This window comes from Penicillium coprophilum (genome assembly GCF_028826855.1).
Source record: "Penicillium coprophilum strain IBT 35676 chromosome Unknown utg000002l_segment0_segment1, whole genome shotgun sequence".
In the NCBI taxonomy this organism is placed as follows: Eukaryota; Fungi; Ascomycota; class Eurotiomycetes; order Eurotiales; family Aspergillaceae; genus Penicillium; species Penicillium coprophilum.
In genome coordinates, this window is record NW_026622722.1 from 1,020,880 (window position 1) to 1,037,592 (window position 16,713).

General features: G+C 49.0%; 6 protein-coding genes across 6 annotated transcripts; 4 read left to right on the plus strand and 2 right to left on the minus strand.

The window, feature by feature from the left end:
- Positions 1–1,853: 1,853 nt before the first annotated feature.
- Positions 1,854–2,855, minus strand: N7500_002438 (uncharacterized protein; the record flags this gene model as incomplete). Its single annotated transcript, XM_056673584.1, has 1 exon — positions 1,854–2,855. The coding sequence occupies one exon, from the start codon at positions 2,853–2,855 to the stop codon at positions 1,854–1,856; it is 1,002 nt and encodes a 333-aa protein (XP_056534109.1).
- A 1,210-nt stretch (positions 2,856–4,065) lies between these two features.
- Positions 4,066–6,967, plus strand: atgI (autophagy protein ATG9; the record flags this gene model as incomplete). Its single annotated transcript, XM_056673585.1, has 2 exons — positions 4,066–4,793; positions 4,852–6,967. The coding sequence occupies 2 exons, from the start codon at positions 4,066–4,068 to the stop codon at positions 6,965–6,967; spliced, it is 2,844 nt and encodes a 947-aa protein (XP_056534110.1).
- Positions 6,968–7,362: 395 nt separating this feature from the next.
- Positions 7,363–7,857, plus strand: N7500_002440 (uncharacterized protein; the record flags this gene model as incomplete). The annotated part of the gene is made up of 1 exon (XM_056673586.1): positions 7,363–7,857. The coding sequence occupies one exon, from the start codon at positions 7,363–7,365 to the stop codon at positions 7,855–7,857; it is 495 nt and encodes a 164-aa protein (XP_056534111.1).
- Positions 7,858–9,129: 1,272 nt separating this feature from the next.
- On the plus strand, positions 9,130–11,980 carry N7500_002441 (class I alpha-mannosidase 1A; the record flags this gene model as incomplete). Its single annotated transcript, XM_056673587.1, has 3 exons — positions 9,130–10,214; positions 10,278–11,888; positions 11,941–11,980. 3 exons carry the CDS (start codon positions 9,130–9,132, stop codon positions 11,978–11,980), a joined length of 2,736 nt encoding a protein of 911 aa, XP_056534112.1.
- Positions 11,981–12,169: 189 nt separating this feature from the next.
- N7500_002442 (DUF2013 domain-containing protein) lies at positions 12,170–14,726 on the plus strand (the record flags this gene model as incomplete). Its single annotated transcript, XM_056673588.1, has 7 exons — positions 12,170–12,206; positions 12,277–12,369; positions 12,493–12,843; positions 12,902–13,002; positions 13,055–13,211; positions 13,262–14,288; positions 14,336–14,726. 7 exons carry the CDS (start codon positions 12,170–12,172, stop codon positions 14,724–14,726), a joined length of 2,157 nt encoding a protein of 718 aa, XP_056534113.1.
- A 370-nt stretch (positions 14,727–15,096) lies between these two features.
- On the minus strand, positions 15,097–16,067 carry N7500_002443 (uncharacterized protein; the record flags this gene model as incomplete). The annotated part of the gene is made up of 3 exons (XM_056673589.1): positions 15,097–15,429; positions 15,521–15,661; positions 15,741–16,067. The coding sequence occupies 3 exons, from the start codon at positions 16,065–16,067 to the stop codon at positions 15,097–15,099; spliced, it is 801 nt and encodes a 266-aa protein (XP_056534114.1).
- Between the last annotated feature and the right edge of the window lie 646 nt (positions 16,068–16,713).

Here is a 16,713-nt window from a genome sequence, read left to right on the forward strand (position 1 = left end):
TCACTAGCGTGCATGTTTCCCCTTCCATTCGCATTCCCGAAGGTCATAAATTGCCGAGAGACTTTCTAGAAGAGATAACTGCATGGCGTCTTTTGACTGACTCGCACTGGCTAGCGGATTACCGGGCTAGTGGAAATGGGGCCACTACTCTTGAATCATGAGGGCTATATGTTTGAAGTGCTGATCCATTTTACTTTGCGCACCGTGGTACAGAGTATATATATAATATACTATATCTACTATATAGTGTCAGATTGTACTATGTAATCAATGTTCAGTTGCTATTCCTACCTTTCATATTGCTGCATTTACATCCATTGTTTCTCTTCAGTCTGTTCTGCATCATACTAAAATCCTAACGTGGTGTCCGGGGCGCATATCCTGGTCCTAACTGGAAGAAGTACAATATACAAAGTACGGAGTACAGGATTCACCCGGGCAAAATTTGACGGAAAGAGATATCTATCATTATTGAGTCCATGCAATGTTGCAGCCAAAAGTCTCTAGTTATTACTAAAGCAGGGAATTCCCCGAAAGTGGAGCCACTTGTTAGTCTGCAACGTTGAAGAAAATAAGATCTTCAGCCAGGATTACATACTAGAGTCACACAGGACTCAGTTCAGATTGAGCAGCGGAGGAATGAGGCGTGTTAGTGTGGAAAGATAGACACCCTTGATTGTAAGAATTCTGACAAGGTATTAGCATGTAGCATATCATCTACAGAGTAGCGAATGCGAAACAATTTCAAGTGGCGTGCAAGTCTACTGCGGGTACCCGCACATGACCAGATCATGTACTCCACGTGACCTCCAGCGTATCTTTAGTATACAATTACAATTAGAACACACAATTCCTCCCCTTTGCTGATGTCAATTTTCTCTTATCCTCTACAAATTCTCTACGACTTATAACTTGAAATCCCAGTACGGAGTATACAATGAGCCCATTGCATCGTATCTCCTCCGCGTTCTCTCCTTTGGGAATCGCGCCCGTGCCTTGGCTGTTGTTAGGGTTTAGCATTGCCCTCCCTACAATACCGCTGATTCCCCTCTCATAACGTGCTTTATTCTCGCTTTTGTCATTCACCTTATTTCTCACCCCCAACTCTCCTACGCATTGACTCTCAACACGATGCACTGCCCCTTTCACTTCCTCTGGCTCTGTCTGAGTTGGTTTAGCGAGTGTTGATACAGAACCATCTAGTTGAGCCCAGGAGCAGAAGTATCGGGGTCGATATAGGTCGTAACCACTTGTTATTGTGTTTTGACATTTTATTTCTCAAGAAAGTCATCCGGGGATCTTGCTACCAAATTGAAATCTCTTTCTGCCCGCTAAGCGACATTCATTCTTGAGCCCTTTCCGGAACATGTTTTCGATGATCGGTATAGCTAGGTCCGTGGATTCAGACTAAGATATGGCTCGGACTGGTCTGATGTTGGTGCGCTTTGCGATTTCGATGCTAGCCCCAAGACTGGATGTAAGCAAGGCAAAGACCAACTCATATGCAACAACGAGCTTCGGGGCACCGAGAAGATCGTTATCTTAGGAGTTTCGAGCAACGAGAGAACCTTGTAGCAAAGAACCTCGTGAGGAAGTAGTCTGTCCTGTGGGACTAATCTGTGATGTGACTTCACTGCGTGTAGTTGATTAATCTCGAAAGTTCTTCTTAAGACTTAAGATGCTCAAATTTATGTTATATACTTTGCAACTCTAGGATCACCCTCTACTAGAAGAAACCATATACAGATAATAACCCACCGCACCCATTCATTCAGATCATAATCTGGCTCCCCACCAACTAGATTGTCCTCCGGTGAGAATACACCGCGAAGTTAGTTCCTAAGTCTCATTTGCTATAATCGCCACCCTTCCCAGAGAGGTATACCGAGTCGTCGAAATGCTCGGAAATCTAATTTCCAGAGAGGGTTATTAGGGCCTTTATCTCCACCACCAAGCGCATTGTAATAATGAGACACCTCATTTCTGCCCTTCGCCGTAGATCGACGTCGACCCCATGTCGAATCAACCTGAATATCAATGGGAGCCGCTGGCAAAGACCAGCATACTCGCAGCTTCAAAGTGGCTGGTGATGGAATTGCAATAAGAAATGGAAATCGATGACTGAGATCACTTGGCTCAGGAGAACATAGATCGGCTACGCACTCGGAGATCGTCCGGATTCCTTCAAGGCCCCACTCAAGCCGATACCATTCAACGTATTGTTCAGTGAAGAATTCCAGCTCATGGGAAGACCATGACCAGCGTATTGATGCGGCATTATAAATGTGGTGGAAGAGTTCTAGATCCCAGAGGCCGCGATGTGTTCGATGAGTTTCGATCCATGAGGGTGGATCTATCGCAAATTGGGATGTTTCACCACCAAATTGTGGAAGTTCTCCATGCATTATCTCTATGATCTCTGCCGCAGGAGCAATTGGACGGCGGGGCTTTGCGGATTCAAGACGATCGAAGAGATGCTGGAGACAAGCGCAGGCAGTAAGGTGAATTTTTGCCGCTGTGCTTACAGCCTGGCGCACCGCAGCTAGTGAGTTTGTTGAGGAAATGGAGATAGGCCGCACGGCACCCCCCGACAAGCTATCGAGCCGTTCTAGCAAGGCGATGGGGGTGTATTCCGTAGACTCGATAGAGGCTAGGAGCGTGAATTCATTGTGGAGTCCCTCCGAGGTTAAAGAACATTTTTTCAGGACGTGTTCCGTGATAGTCTTATAAGAGGCGTTGAATGCCTGCTCTGCTCGGGAGGATATTTGTTGTAAACCGTCTAAGCTGGTAAAGTCACAGCAGGACTCGAGAATCAGCAAAATGATTTCTGTCGGGAGTTTTGCAAAGGGATCCATTCTCGGCGAGATTGATGTAACTAATTGAATGGTCATAGGGGCAGTGGATGAGAACAAAGAAGGGTACTTTGGCGTAGTATCAAAGTGCCAAGGATCGCTCGGATGTACCTGGCTGGTCCACAAGTCACCTAGGAATGAATGATTTCTTTATGCATTTGTCCTCGAGTCAAAAGTCTAGATATCATGATATCAGTGCTCCAAGGGCCTCATTACATAGATCCATATTTGTACTAGTATAAAAGCCGTGTATCTCTACTTTTCAACAAATGAGGAATTGTGACAGACAATATAATGGAGCTAGTGCGGGGGATTGACCAGGGTGGATCTTTCGAGGTCAAAGCCTTCAACCTTGAATCATGTTGCATATTCTCGAATAAAAATCTAGTAAGCAGAATTTGTACGGAAACTATTCTAACAGGTAGTGGATTCCTGGAGGACTTTAGCATTTCAAAAGTATGTTAATAGAGGGTGATGTGTGTATTGAATCTTCCTAGTGAGATACTAGCAGCTCTATCATCGATGTCGCAACGTAAAATAGCTATATTCTTGACATCAAGATAGTCTCTTCACCAGAGCCTATAATTCCTTAAACCAATATTTACATATAGAGGTTCCCCGTCCTTTCGCGTCCATAGGTGCAGATACGCCTTCTAAATCAGCCAAAGCCAGCCCCTCGCTGTTGACAGTCAGGGTGTGGTCTCCTCAAAATTGATCTGTACAAATTCTGACAGTATGTATTAGCGGGTGAGAGTGTAAGTTTGAAAGTAATGCAAAAAAAAAAACACTTGCGGAAATCGACAGGCTGACATTGGGAGTTGGAGATAAGACAAGGCCGAAGTGGACTGAGGCACGTGACACATATCACACACATGACTGTACAAAGATATATGCCTGAGGCCTCAAGGAACCCCCCTTCTTTATGTCATCATAGATAGAGAGGTCTGGGGAATGACCCCAGCTCCTGGTGACTGTTATCACGAGGACTAGGTCAGATGCATACTTCTCCTGTTATAAGTCTGGTACCATCACCCTAATCAGGGCACATCCATACCTATCTCCAACCCAATAACATCCCCTTGCCCGCTGTGTTGATAGCGATATCCGCCTCCGCATTATCAAGTGCTGCTGGATGGCATTTCATCACCAACATCACTGGCTTCTGAAGCTGTTGCCATGAGTGGTCAGACTATAGCCTTTAGTCTGATCCAAAATGATGTCCTCTAACATTTTATCACGGTTCCTACCCCCGACGGGCTCACCATCGGTCTACGAGACCATTCGCCAACATGACGCCGGGTCCGAATATTCTGATCTCGAAGAACGTGCAGGCTTGGTCATAGAAGACCAACAGGAACAGTTTAGTGATCGGGAACTGGAGGATGCATTAGCCGATGCGCAGGACAGTGAAATAATCAGCCCCAGCACTGCGTTGCTCGACCAGGCACGGTCGGGCAAGGCACCTGAAGAGCGAGCTTCTCCACCTGGCACCCGCCGGCGCAAGTCCTCCCGGCCTAGATGGATGGCACAAGAATCATCACTCGGGTATGAACTCGATGATCATGATGAAGATGTTCCTCAATCTCTGCTGGTAGAAGGTCATCACGAAGATCTAAGATCACGGTTACCTCCTCCTCCCCACTCTCATGATCGTTCAAATCGACGGAGAACTGCTAGTCCGGAGCCATCTCCACAACCTATTAGAGCCCGCTGGAATGAGCGAGGAGCAGCCCATCCACCACAGTCCAGTGAAAGTGGCCATCCAATAAGGAGATGGTTCACCGGGCAGCACCCCGGTCTTGCCAATACTGACCCCAAGAAGAAGGCAATGTGGCGATGGGCAAATGTCGAGGACCTGGATAACTTCTTAAAGGATGTCTACACATACTTCTTAGCGAACGGTATTTGGTCCATTCTGCTGACCCGGGTACTGAACCTCTTGTAAGTCCAGGATGGTACCCCCCTCAAAGAACCGTACGAGAAGCTGACAGCACAAAAGGACATTTGCATTCGTTGTTGGTTTCTCTACGTTCTTAACCAACTGCATTGATTACCCTAAAGTCCGGCGGAGTAAGACTCTGGATGAAATTCTCGTGCCCCAATGTACAGCGAATATGTCTGGGTCGTCCACATTTTTGCTGTGGCTTTTCAGCTTCTTCTGGATTGGAAAGCTTTTTCAATACCTGCTAGATATTCGCAGGCTCAAACACCTACATGACTTCTATCTCTACCTGCTCGGCGTTTCAGATGCCGAGGTCCAGACGATTTCCTGGCAAGAAGTTGTGAGCCGATTGATGGCGTTGAGAGACTCGAATCCATCTACCGCAGCGGCAGTCTCTGCCAAACATCGAAGATTTATGGGCAGCCAGTCGAAGCAGCGAATGGACGCTCACGACATTGCAAATCGCCTCATGCGTAAGGAGAACTACATGATCGCATTGGTAAACAAGGATATTCTGGACCTCACACTGCCTATTCCATTCCTCAAGAATCGACAACTCTTCTCACGAACCATGGAATGGAATCTCAACCTTTGTGTCATGGACTATGTCTTTAATGAGCAAGGCCAACTACGGACCCTGTTCCTCAAGGATACTCATCGAAGAGCGCTGAGTGATGGCTTACGCCGGCGCTTTGTTTTCGCTGGCGTCATGAATATCTTCGTAGCGCCCTTTATTGTGGTATATTTCATGATGCACTACTTCTTCCGGTACTTCAATGAGTTCAAGAAGAATCCGGGCCAAATTGGTTCCCGCCAATATACACCTATGGCGGAATGGAAATTCCGCGAGTTCAATGAACTTTGGCATCTCTTTGAGCGTCGAATTAATATGTCTTATCCATTCGCCAGTCGCTATGTCGACCAGTTTCCTAAAGATAAGACAGTTCAAGTGGCACGGTTCGTTGCTTTCATATCTGGGGCTCTTGCCTCAGTACTGGCTCTTGCCTCGGTGATAGATCCAGAACTCTTCCTTGGGTTCGAAATTACCCCTGATCGGACTGTTCTATTTTATCTTGGTATCTTTGGCACAGTCTGGGCTTTTGCGCGAGGGCTGGCACCTGAAGAGACCGATGTCTTCGACCCCGAGTATGCACTCCTGGAGCTAATCGATTTTACACATTACTTCCCATCTGGATGGAAGGGGCGTTTGCATAGCGACGACGTGCGGAAAGAGTTCGCAATCCTCTATCAAATGAAAATTGTGATTTTCTTAGAAGAGATCTTGAGCATGATCTTCACCCCTTTCGTCTTGTGGTTTAGCTTGCCCAAGTGCAGTGACCGCCTCATTGACTTCTTTCGGGAGTTTACCGTGCATGTTGATGGTGTAGGCTATCTCTGCTCTTTTGCCGTCTTTGATTTCAAGAAGGGCACAAACGTGCTCTCTCAAGCCGGACCTGGACGCCGTGACCCTGGCAAACAGGATCTACGCACTGATTACTTCTCAACTAAAGACGGGAAGATGCTAGCTTCCTACTATGGCTTCTTGGACAACTACGGCACTAACAATCAACCTATCAACCGGCGACCCTTCCATCCACCGCCAACCTTACCAACCCTGGGCTCGCCCACTGCAGCGGAGTTCGGTGCTCTTCCTGATCGTCCTGACTATCTCCAGGCACGTACTGGGCTGGCCTCCGGTTTGCCATTTGGCGCTCAATCACTGATGGGTACTTCTAAAATGAGGCAAATGGGAGGGTTTGACCGGCGCTCTCCTGCCCCGTCTATCCTCCTTGACCCGCAGCACCAACCTTCGACCACTGGGTTCCGCGCCGTAGCCAGAACTACCCAACGCTCTCGGCTCGGACGCCCTCAGCACTCGTCTACGGATCCCATTGACGACGAGGAAGAACCATTATCCCAAGACGGCCGTGATTCAGCAACACGACGGTCTGGTCCTCGGACCGGTACTTCTAGTGCAGGTGCAGGGAACAGTGACAGCAACCTCGGCGATTCTTGGCGCATGAATCCACTCAGCAAGGACGACGATGACCCCGATGAGGGCGACGAGGGGGAAAATATCGACGCCATCGCCGGCGGGGGTGGCGTTTTGGGCTTGATTCAGCAATTCCAGAAAGCTAACACCGAAGGCAGGCGGACAACTGTGGGAATCTAGATATCTGCTATGCAATTCCTCGGGTGGTAGGTTCAAGAAAATCATAACTTACATGTTCCAGACACGATATATGACCATTCAAAGTGGAGTTCGATATTTAGCGAATCTTTTTATATTGCTCTTATACCATTGTCCGTTGTGAGGCTGGTTATCCTACGTACGTAGACAAAGGTGGAAATACCTATAGGATAGCCGCATGCACCCATGCACATCGGGCATTTATGTCCACCTGTATAGCTTGGGCACCTACACAAACTCTTCCAGATTATACTTTACCCATGTACCCCTCCTTCCCTCCTTCCGCACCCTACTACTCTTCACTCGTCTTCCGCTTCGACTCTGCCCATAAACCACCTATCTATAGCAACACAAACCAGCAGCTACTCTAAGACAAGATGTTCAACTATTTCCAAGACTGTATTCTCGGGAGACAGACGAAGAAGTCACGATCCTCCGAGTCCATTGCTTCCGCTATTGTCACCAAAATCCTCGATGCCGACACACCTTACTCACTCCACAAAGAAGTGAGCGAGGAACTTTCCACCGAAGGTTGGTCCGACGCCATAGCACAGGCTATCCTCCGGGGTTTAGAAAATGCAATCAAAGCCGGTACAGACATGGCGCGAGTTGCGTCTGATGCTGCAGCCCAAAGCAAAAATGCCGCTGTTGGCTTTGCAACAGATCACCCTGTTTACGCTACGCTTATTGCAATGGGTATTCTGGCCTTGCTGACACCGTTGGCTCTTGAGATGCTTGGATTTGCCGAGTCGGGTCCAATTGCGGGCTCGTTCGCAGCTGCATGGCAACGGACCTATGCTGGGTATGTGCCCAAGAATGCTTTGTTTGGCTATTTCCAGAGGCTGGGAATGAAATGGCATTGGGTTTATTAGCGGCCTGACTCGTCAGCAAGTAGGCAAGCAGTGGGTTTGTTGTCTGGTGCGTCAACATCTCTCTAGTATAGCCTCGGTGATAAACTCTCTCTAAATGCCGTCATTGAATATATCCCAAACATTTCACTGATAGAATGTGCCGACTTATACTATGTATTGCTCTTGCTATTGTCTACCAACATCAAACATGAATTACGATCTCTTGCCCTCACCTTCAGTTCTCAAACAAACGAAGGCTGAAGTTCGCTTGGAACATATCTAGCAACTGCTGACGTGTAGCACAGATCAAGACGTACCAATCTATGCAATTGTGCTTAGCTGTCAGCCTTGGGTTGTTTGGAAACGGACCAGACGGCATAAGACTTTTTCACAGATTGGGTGCATAAGATGGATTTATGGAGTACTCCGTAATGAATTCTGGGTGGCTGAAAATTAAGCCCCAGATGGCTTATATATTTAGTTAAAGCTGACCATCGCGAGCTGTTGGATTTCTTGGCCTTCCGATATTAACTTCTTGGTTGGTGGATTTCTTCTTACCCCTGAGGATTAATCAGGGCGCCGAAACCACATCTTCACAATGTCAGCCGATTCATAGGGCTGTATCAATATAGTTGTACTGGAGCATTGTGTATAGGGTATCTTTTCCGTCCAAATTGTACATCCGGCATGCAATTGTAATATTCCAACGGAGTGTTATGTATCCCCTCAGGCGGCAGGCTGCAGGGGTTCCTAGCGCCAATAAGAGATGAGCCCTGTGGACCACATTGGCGACGGAGGCAATACTATGGACTAGCGGAAGAGTCGATTGATGATAGGCCAATTTGAAGACCCTTGCGGGCTGCATGCATTTAATCCAGTCACAGTTCGGAATTCGGGGCCAATGATTGGCGTTGAACAGCCCTGTTGATTCACCCTAAAAAGATGGCGCCTGGGCTGTAATTCCCTGCCATTGAGATCCGAGAACCGCGGTTTCAAGGGCTTTTGGAGGGCATGATTGTCAAATCAATGAATTTCTTGGGTTCCTTAGTTTTCTTGGAAGATTTCTCTTTCCAAAGAGCTAAAAAGTTGGACCTAATACTTCAAAGATCCAGATACAAAGAAGGTGAAGTTGTGAAAGAACCAAAATAGAACGGGGGAGGCTCTAGCATGTGGATCTCAGTTACTTGTGGAGTCTCGTGATTTCATCGGGACTTGGCTAATCTCAGTGTTTTCTTCATTTCTCCTTCCTTTCTATTGCATTTTCTTTTCTCGAATACACGGTGACCGCTCGCGATGTTTCGAGCTCGCCGATACCGAGTTCTAGTCGTGTTCGCGGCGGCTGTCGTCTTCACATTCTTCCACTTTGCGCGGTCACGCGATTGGAGCTATACAGTTGTTGAAGAGCACATTGGCGTTCATCCACCAGATGCCCATCCGAATCAACCCGCGACACCAAACCCTGAAAACCCGGCTGCTGCCGCGGCCATCGAGGAGAGTAAAAACCGTGTGCTTCCCAATCCCTACCGCGGCACCACCTCCCCAACGCCAGAGAAGATAATCTCGCCCGTGGGACCCAACAGCGGCTCAAAGGACGGCACGAGCCGGCTCAAAGAAGCTTCCTCCGATACTCCGCCGGTGCAACTGCCCATCAAGGATGACCCGAAGGACTCAGCGAAGGAACCTGTGAAGGAACCGGCCAAGGTGGACAACACCGGCAGCGTGCCACCACCTGCAGCGGATAATATCAATAATGCAAATGAAGAGATTGATCATGGAGGCACCGGCAGAAGGACAGCAGAGCGCCCTAAACCTGGTATTCCAACAACCAAGTGGAAGAAGTTCCCAGAACGGTTCCCCGTCCCTGCAGAGAAGGTGATCAAGTTGCCAAAGGAACAGTCCAAAACAATCCCCAAGCTGCAAGCAAAGTTCAAGGATGAGTCTAGCTCCGACAAGCAAGAGCGTTTGCAACGTCTTAGCGCCATCAAGGCCGAGTTCGCGCATGCCTGGAAAGGTTATAAGGAGGTCGCGATGGGACATGACGAAGTCAAGCCTCTGTCAAAGGAATTTGAAGATCCATTCAATGGTTGGGGTGCAACATTGGTTGATTCTATCGATACTCTCTGGATCATGCAATTGAAGGATGAATTTTCCGAGGCTTTGGATGTGATTAAAAACATTGATTTCACAACATCACTGAGAGCAGATATTCCAATGTTTGAGACGACCATTCGCTATCTTGGAGGTCTTTTGGGTGCTTATGACATTTCTGGTCATCGATACCCGGTACTTTTGGAGAAAGCAGAAGAGCTTGCTGAGGTTCTCATTGGTGCCTTTGACACCCCCAACCGCATGCCACACCTTTACTATCGCTGGGCCCCGTAAGTATTTTGTGCCACAACTCCTCTCCGATCATCTGTGGAGGACTAACGAAGTTTTCTCAGAGAGTATGCCGTGAAACCACATCGGGCATCTTCCCGAGCCGGGCTGGCTGAAATCGGGTCGCTTTCCTTGGAATTTACCCGTCTGGCTCAATTGACCAAGCGGGACAAATACTACGATGCCATTGCGCGAATTACCAACGAATTGGAGAAAATCCAAGATTCAACTAGTATCCCTGGACTGTGGCCTCTACGGGTCAATGCACAGGGATGTCCCAAGTACTCCAAGAACACGTCTCCGAGCAATCGCAGCCCTACAAACAAGCAGAATGCCGCTAGTGCCACCATTAGCACTAGCACTTCTTCGATGACCCGCAGAATTTATGCCGCACCGACAGACCTTGAGAGTTATTTGAAGCTACTCCCACGGGACACAAACACTGGTGTCGAAGGACATGCCCAACCGGCCAATGATGTGAGAGTCACCGGGGGACCTGATACTCAGACACATGAACAAAATACACTCTCAGCAGATCAGTGCAATGGCGGCTTGGGTCTTCCTAATTCGCCCCACGATAACGCTTACACCCTGGGAGGAATGGCTGACTCTACCTACGAATACTTGCCCAAGGAATACCTGCTACTGGGTGGCTTGAACGAGCAATACCTGAATATGTATAAAAAGGCAGCGACTGCAGCCCGCAAGTCTCTTCTCTTCCAGCCTATGGTTAAAGGTGGACGTGATATTCGGTTCATGGCCTCAACCTTTCCAATAACACCCGGAAAGACCGCAGAGCTCACTTCCACCGATCTTAAATATGAAGGCACTCACTTGACATGTTTTGTCGGCGGCATGTTCGCCATAGGAGCCAAAGCATTTGGCATCGAAGGTGATCTGGAACTCGCAGCCAAACTAACCGACGGCTGTGTTTGGGCTTACGAGTCAACACAAACTGGAGTGATGCCTGAGCACTTCCGCCTCTTGCCATGTGAGAAAGGCTCGGCCTGCGAGTGGGACCCGGCCCGCTTTGAGGCTGGCGTGGATCGCAACTCGCGCGTAGACCCCGAGGCAGGACATTCGTTCCGCAATGGAGAGAGCAGCTACAAACAGCGCGTGGATTTGATTTCGCACGATCCACCGCCAGGATCCGCGAGCGGGTCGGTTCCCATCCCCATGCCGGGCTCATTAAACCCCCACGATAGCGACGTGTTGGCCAAGCGCGATGGAGCAGGAAACCACACGGAAGCGTCGCCTGCCGGTTCAAAATCGGCTCCTGTTACTGACGGAGCTGAATTGCAGAACCGAGATGCACCTCGTTCATCATCGTCGCCCGCTTCGCCTCATATCGCCGAAGTCGGCAAAGACCACCTCCCAGCAGGCATGACCAGTATCCCATCCCCAACCTACTACCTTCGACCAGAGGCGATTGAGTCGGTATTCATCATGTATCGCCTGACTGGCGACGAATCCTGGCGCCGCAAGGGCTGGCAAATGTTCGAGGCCATCTCAAAATACACCCGAACGGAGCTGGCCAACGCGGCCATCCACGATGTCACAGCCCAGAAACCGATCCATAAGGATACAATGGAGTCTTTCTGGCTAGCTGAGACGTTGAAGTACTTTTACCTTTTGTTCAGCGACCCTACTGTCGTGGACTTGGATAAATATGTTCTGTAAGTGACGTAGTTTGTAAACAACTCTGGACCAACCGCTAACTTTTCATAGGAATACCGAAGCGCATCCATTCCTACGCCCGGTTGCATAATTCTACTTTGCATTTTGATACCAATGAAAGTTCTATATATAAACGTACATTCCCTCGAAGTAGTCACGTAGTGCGTACCTCAGGGTTGACCCGCAGTGGGACTTTGTATTTCCCCCAATTTCCCCCCGCCCTTCAACTCTCTCCAACTCTTCAAACCGGCACATAACCGGTATGATAGTCTGACGGGAAATGGAGCCCGAGGTCTCGGAGACTGAGTTCTGGACTGGTACGGTGTTCTTGGCCCACTCTTTTCTCCTTTTAAGATATGCGACGTGACAATTGACCAATTCTCGCAGAACTTCAAACGATCGTCTCCAAGCCCTGCGACTCCGAAGACCAGATCGACGATGCCCTCCGAGCTTATCTCAGTCTAACAACTCAACATAAAGGTAAATGACACTCTGAACTCCGAGAAGCATAGTCTCTACTCCCAACGACGCATTCCCGCCAACAGCGCCACGTCCGCCCCCAACTTTGTTTTCACTGCGACTAACGCACCCGCCTTTCCCTAGATGAATATCTTCAGTCGGAAACCGATATCTCGCGCTGTTCCTATAAGCTATTTACTTCGAGTATCTTTGCTACACATGCGGACTACGTTCGACGACAGATTCTCTACGGTCTTTTGCAGGACGATGACCCGAATACCCTCCACTTCCTTGCATCATTCATTCTCTTTGACGGTCGACAGAATGAAGTTGTGCTTCAAATGCTGAATGATGAGGGCGTGTTTGCGCGTCTCCTCGAGCTTATACAGGCGATGCGGAGGGCAGATCTAGACGGCGACGCGGGTCTTCATCGCTTGTTGATGGACCTTGTTTATGAGATGTCGAGAATACAAAGAGTCAAAATTGAAGACTTGGGTACGTTTTGAACGGGCATATGCTGCTACCGGTAGCTGATTATCATGTTCGTGTGCAGTTCTTGTGGATGATGATTTTATTCGCTGTCTCTTTGATATTATCGAGGATCTTTCTTACGACGTTACCGATCCGTATCATTACCCCGTGATTCGGGTGCTGGTGAGTACCGTCTCCGGGTTCTTGGTTAGAATGGCATTGACGAATTTCACAGCTGGTTCTGAATGAGCAGTTCATGATCTCCGCTCATGATCCGGTTGACGGCCGGCCTTCTGGTCAATTGACCAACAAGGTCATCAAGGTCCTATCTATGTATGGTGGGATGTATAAAACATTCGGGGAGAATATCATTCTTCTTATTAACCGTGAAGGTAATAGACGACCATCTCGTTCACTAGAACCGATGACTGACAATATGCAGCCGAGACATCCCTACAGTTGCTCACATTGAAACTTCTTTATCTCATATTTACCACCCCTAGCACATATGAGTACTTCTTCACGAACGATCTACATGTTCTGGTCGATATATTGATCCGGAATTTGCTTGATCTACCCGAGGAGGCCTCCGCACTCCGGCATACCTACCTGCGTGTTCTTTATCCACTCCTCGCTCATACGCAGCTACGAAACCCACCGCACTACAAGCGCGATGGATTACGAAGGCTGCTCAGCATTCTTGGTCGGGGCCAAGTCTCATATGGGAGCGACTCAGAGCACGAAAAAATCCTGCATTTCGAAGAGGTCGATGAAACCACACGTCGACTTGTCGCTCGGTGTGCGACAGTGGATTGGCTCCGCAATGCCGAACAGCCCGACGCAGCAGAAACGCAAGACACCCCCACTCAGGTGACAACAACTACAATTGAAACCGTCCTAGATCAAGCTGAGCAGCATGCGTCACCAATCGATATGGGTGAACCACTCGACAGCTCTCGCACACTCTCGCGAACAAGTACAATCGCTAGCTCGTCTGATACAACATCACCAACGCGAACAAACTCGTATAGTTCGTGTAATACCTCGAGAAGTCGGAAACCCAGCTTAATCCACCGGCTCGGCATGAACCTGGAGCCCGCATCCTCATCTTCACTGAGCGTTCAGGCCGTTGCAGCACAGCACGAAAAACCAGGCGTAATAACCCCCAGCCGCAAAGATGGAGTTCCTGCTGCTGCTCTCAATGACGAGACGCCGATAATCCGGCCACCAAAGGTCAAACCAGAACCACCGAAATCTCGTCGCTGGCGCGGGCGCCGTCTGGCCGTGGATGAAGAAGAGCACCACTCTACCTGCACAAGCAGCGACGGGAATACCATCCCCGAAGGCGTCGAATTCAGCCCTACCACCGTTTTTACCCCCAACACACCACCATCACAGGTACATATTGGTGATCGCCACGACTCCGAGTCAGGTTCTACTCTTGCGCCGCCGGGTCCACGGCCGCGGCGGTCCGTATCAAACCCACCCCCTGCCCCCCTCCACCACGCCGTTCCAGCCATACGACACCCTCTTCAAGTCACCACCGCCCTTCAGTCCCAGCAGCAGGAACAGGCAGACATGGGCAGGCTCCACTTCCGCCAAAAACACGCCGTTGGGGACGTGGCAAGCCTCAGCATGAACAGAGTGATTCGGTCGAGAGTGGGGCCAGCAGTGTTAGTCCATCAAAGGAACCGGAGACTGCTGAAAATACCACCGTGTCTGCTCAGCAAGAACATTCACCAAAGGACAGTGTTCTTTCGGACCCATTCTCGCCGAAGTCCCCCACAATGTTGATTTCGCCGTCTGAGATCACTGCAGACAAGACAGATGATCCAACCGATGGTGCTGGTGATGACCATGCGCCTGTTAGTGTAGAGGAGGCAGTGCAGAATGTCTCTCTACATTGAACCATGCTTCTCGATCTGTTCAATTCCCTTTCTTTTCATGATTCAATTGACATACTTGCCCGTGGCTCATTTTCAGGTTTTAATTTTTGGCATCAAGCGCGGCTGTTCGGGTGAACAGGTTGGGACATGATAGGATATGACTCTAGTTATTTTGCATGAGCAATCTGGAATTTTCAAGGGATATTGAAGATACCAGCGAGGACTGGATCCCATATTAGCAACACATAGTATTTTCGCTGACAAGAACGGAGTAATTTACAATAATAAAATGGTTAGGATAAAAGTACAAATCTATCTCCCGCCGAGCAAGGCCTGTTTCAGGTGAACTTCTCTCGACAACCTCAATCGTGGGCTGGTCATCTATACCACCTCAAATCTTCAACCCCCAGCTTCGTCCCAGCCCAATAGCAGTATTCCACCCAAATCCAGCACACTGTCCAATGCCAGTAAGCTTATCAGCAAGTGCCTTCCGATCCTCAAACCGGCGCTCCACAAACGCCGCCGTCTCCACAAGATCCGGCGTCGGGTCACGGGTCATCACAACCTCAGCACTGGCATAGATAGCCGACACCGCCAGACGGTGCGTGTACCAAGCGGCATCAACAGCATCATCACCAGAAAGAGTAAGAATATCCGAAGCAAGGGCATGCAGCTCCGCAAGAGAAATGGGGATGTTAGCAAGAAGCGACATTTGCGCCAGGGCCTAGCAGACATTAGCGGCAGTCCTCAACACAGCCATTCCCTCTTTATGTATCTGCCCCCCTTAAGGGACAGAAAAGAAGAAGAAAACTCACATCCTGCCAAACATCCTTAACCTCGGCATTCATCCTCAGTCTCTCTAAAAGCAACCCTCTCACCCTCTCCTCAACAGAAAGCTCATGAACATCCTTCCCCTTCTCCGCCGCAATGCGCCGGAATAATCCACCCTCCTCGACCTTTCCGCGTAGCAGACCCCGTCGACTCGCAAGCCAGAAGAGGATCAGGTCAAATTCCCGCGCGCGGGAGTAGCTGCACCGAGACATCGAGGAAGCCGGCATCGCGAGCGCCGAGAGTCAGTGCTGTTGCGGAGAAGCCGTGTGCGGGAACATGGGCTAGTGCCGAAGTTAGGATTGCTGTTTGGGAGTTTGTGTAGGAGTGGTCTGGGAGCCTAGCATGGAGGGCTGAGTGGTAGGTTCGGTGGGGGAGGGGGTTTCTGGGTTGGTTTGTTGGTGTGAGTTGTGTTGTGCGGGTTGTTGGTGTGGATTGGAGGACTGCTGTGCTTGTTGATCGGGTTTGGCGGATGGATTGGGTCAGTGAGGGGGTGAAGACCCTTTTTGGGAGAGTGCGGGCGAGATAGGCCATGGTTTGAGGGTGGTTGGAGGGAATTGATGAAGGGAAGAGATAGTTGGAGATGTGATGGTCGAGGGTGGAGTGGTCCGTGCGTTGTAGTATAAGATCTGCATGACAGGGCTTACATATACATACTTTGATTTGGCTATATAGATAGACTGGACGCATATACTTGGTCTGTATTGAGCTTATGATAATCTAAATAATGCTGGACTTAAGGTTCTATGCATCTTTTGTATGACAAACATTTGGCTTCAAATCGAAATATTACCAGATTCGGACAGCTTGCTACCAGCCAGGGGGGCCGTTCAACCCCAATTCTATAAAAGAATAAAGGTGAAATGGAAAGAGCGTGCGCGGAACGAACGGCTAGCATGGCGGTTTTGACGAGACCTGGAACCCTTGGACCAACGCCATATGCGAACATAACAACATACGAATTTCCTATTGGTAAAGACTACGAAGATTACAAAGTAAAGACATATGAGAAGAAGGCTCTCTCCATTTTGGAAGCAGTTGATCAGCCCAAACGGGCACTCGAAACCCATTTTGCGAGGATAGAAGCCTCGAAAAAAACTGAAATGGGAATAAGGGAATCATTGAATCAAGAAGTTGCGAGAAAAAAAAAAAAAAGCCAGACGCCCCCTGTCAAAGAAAA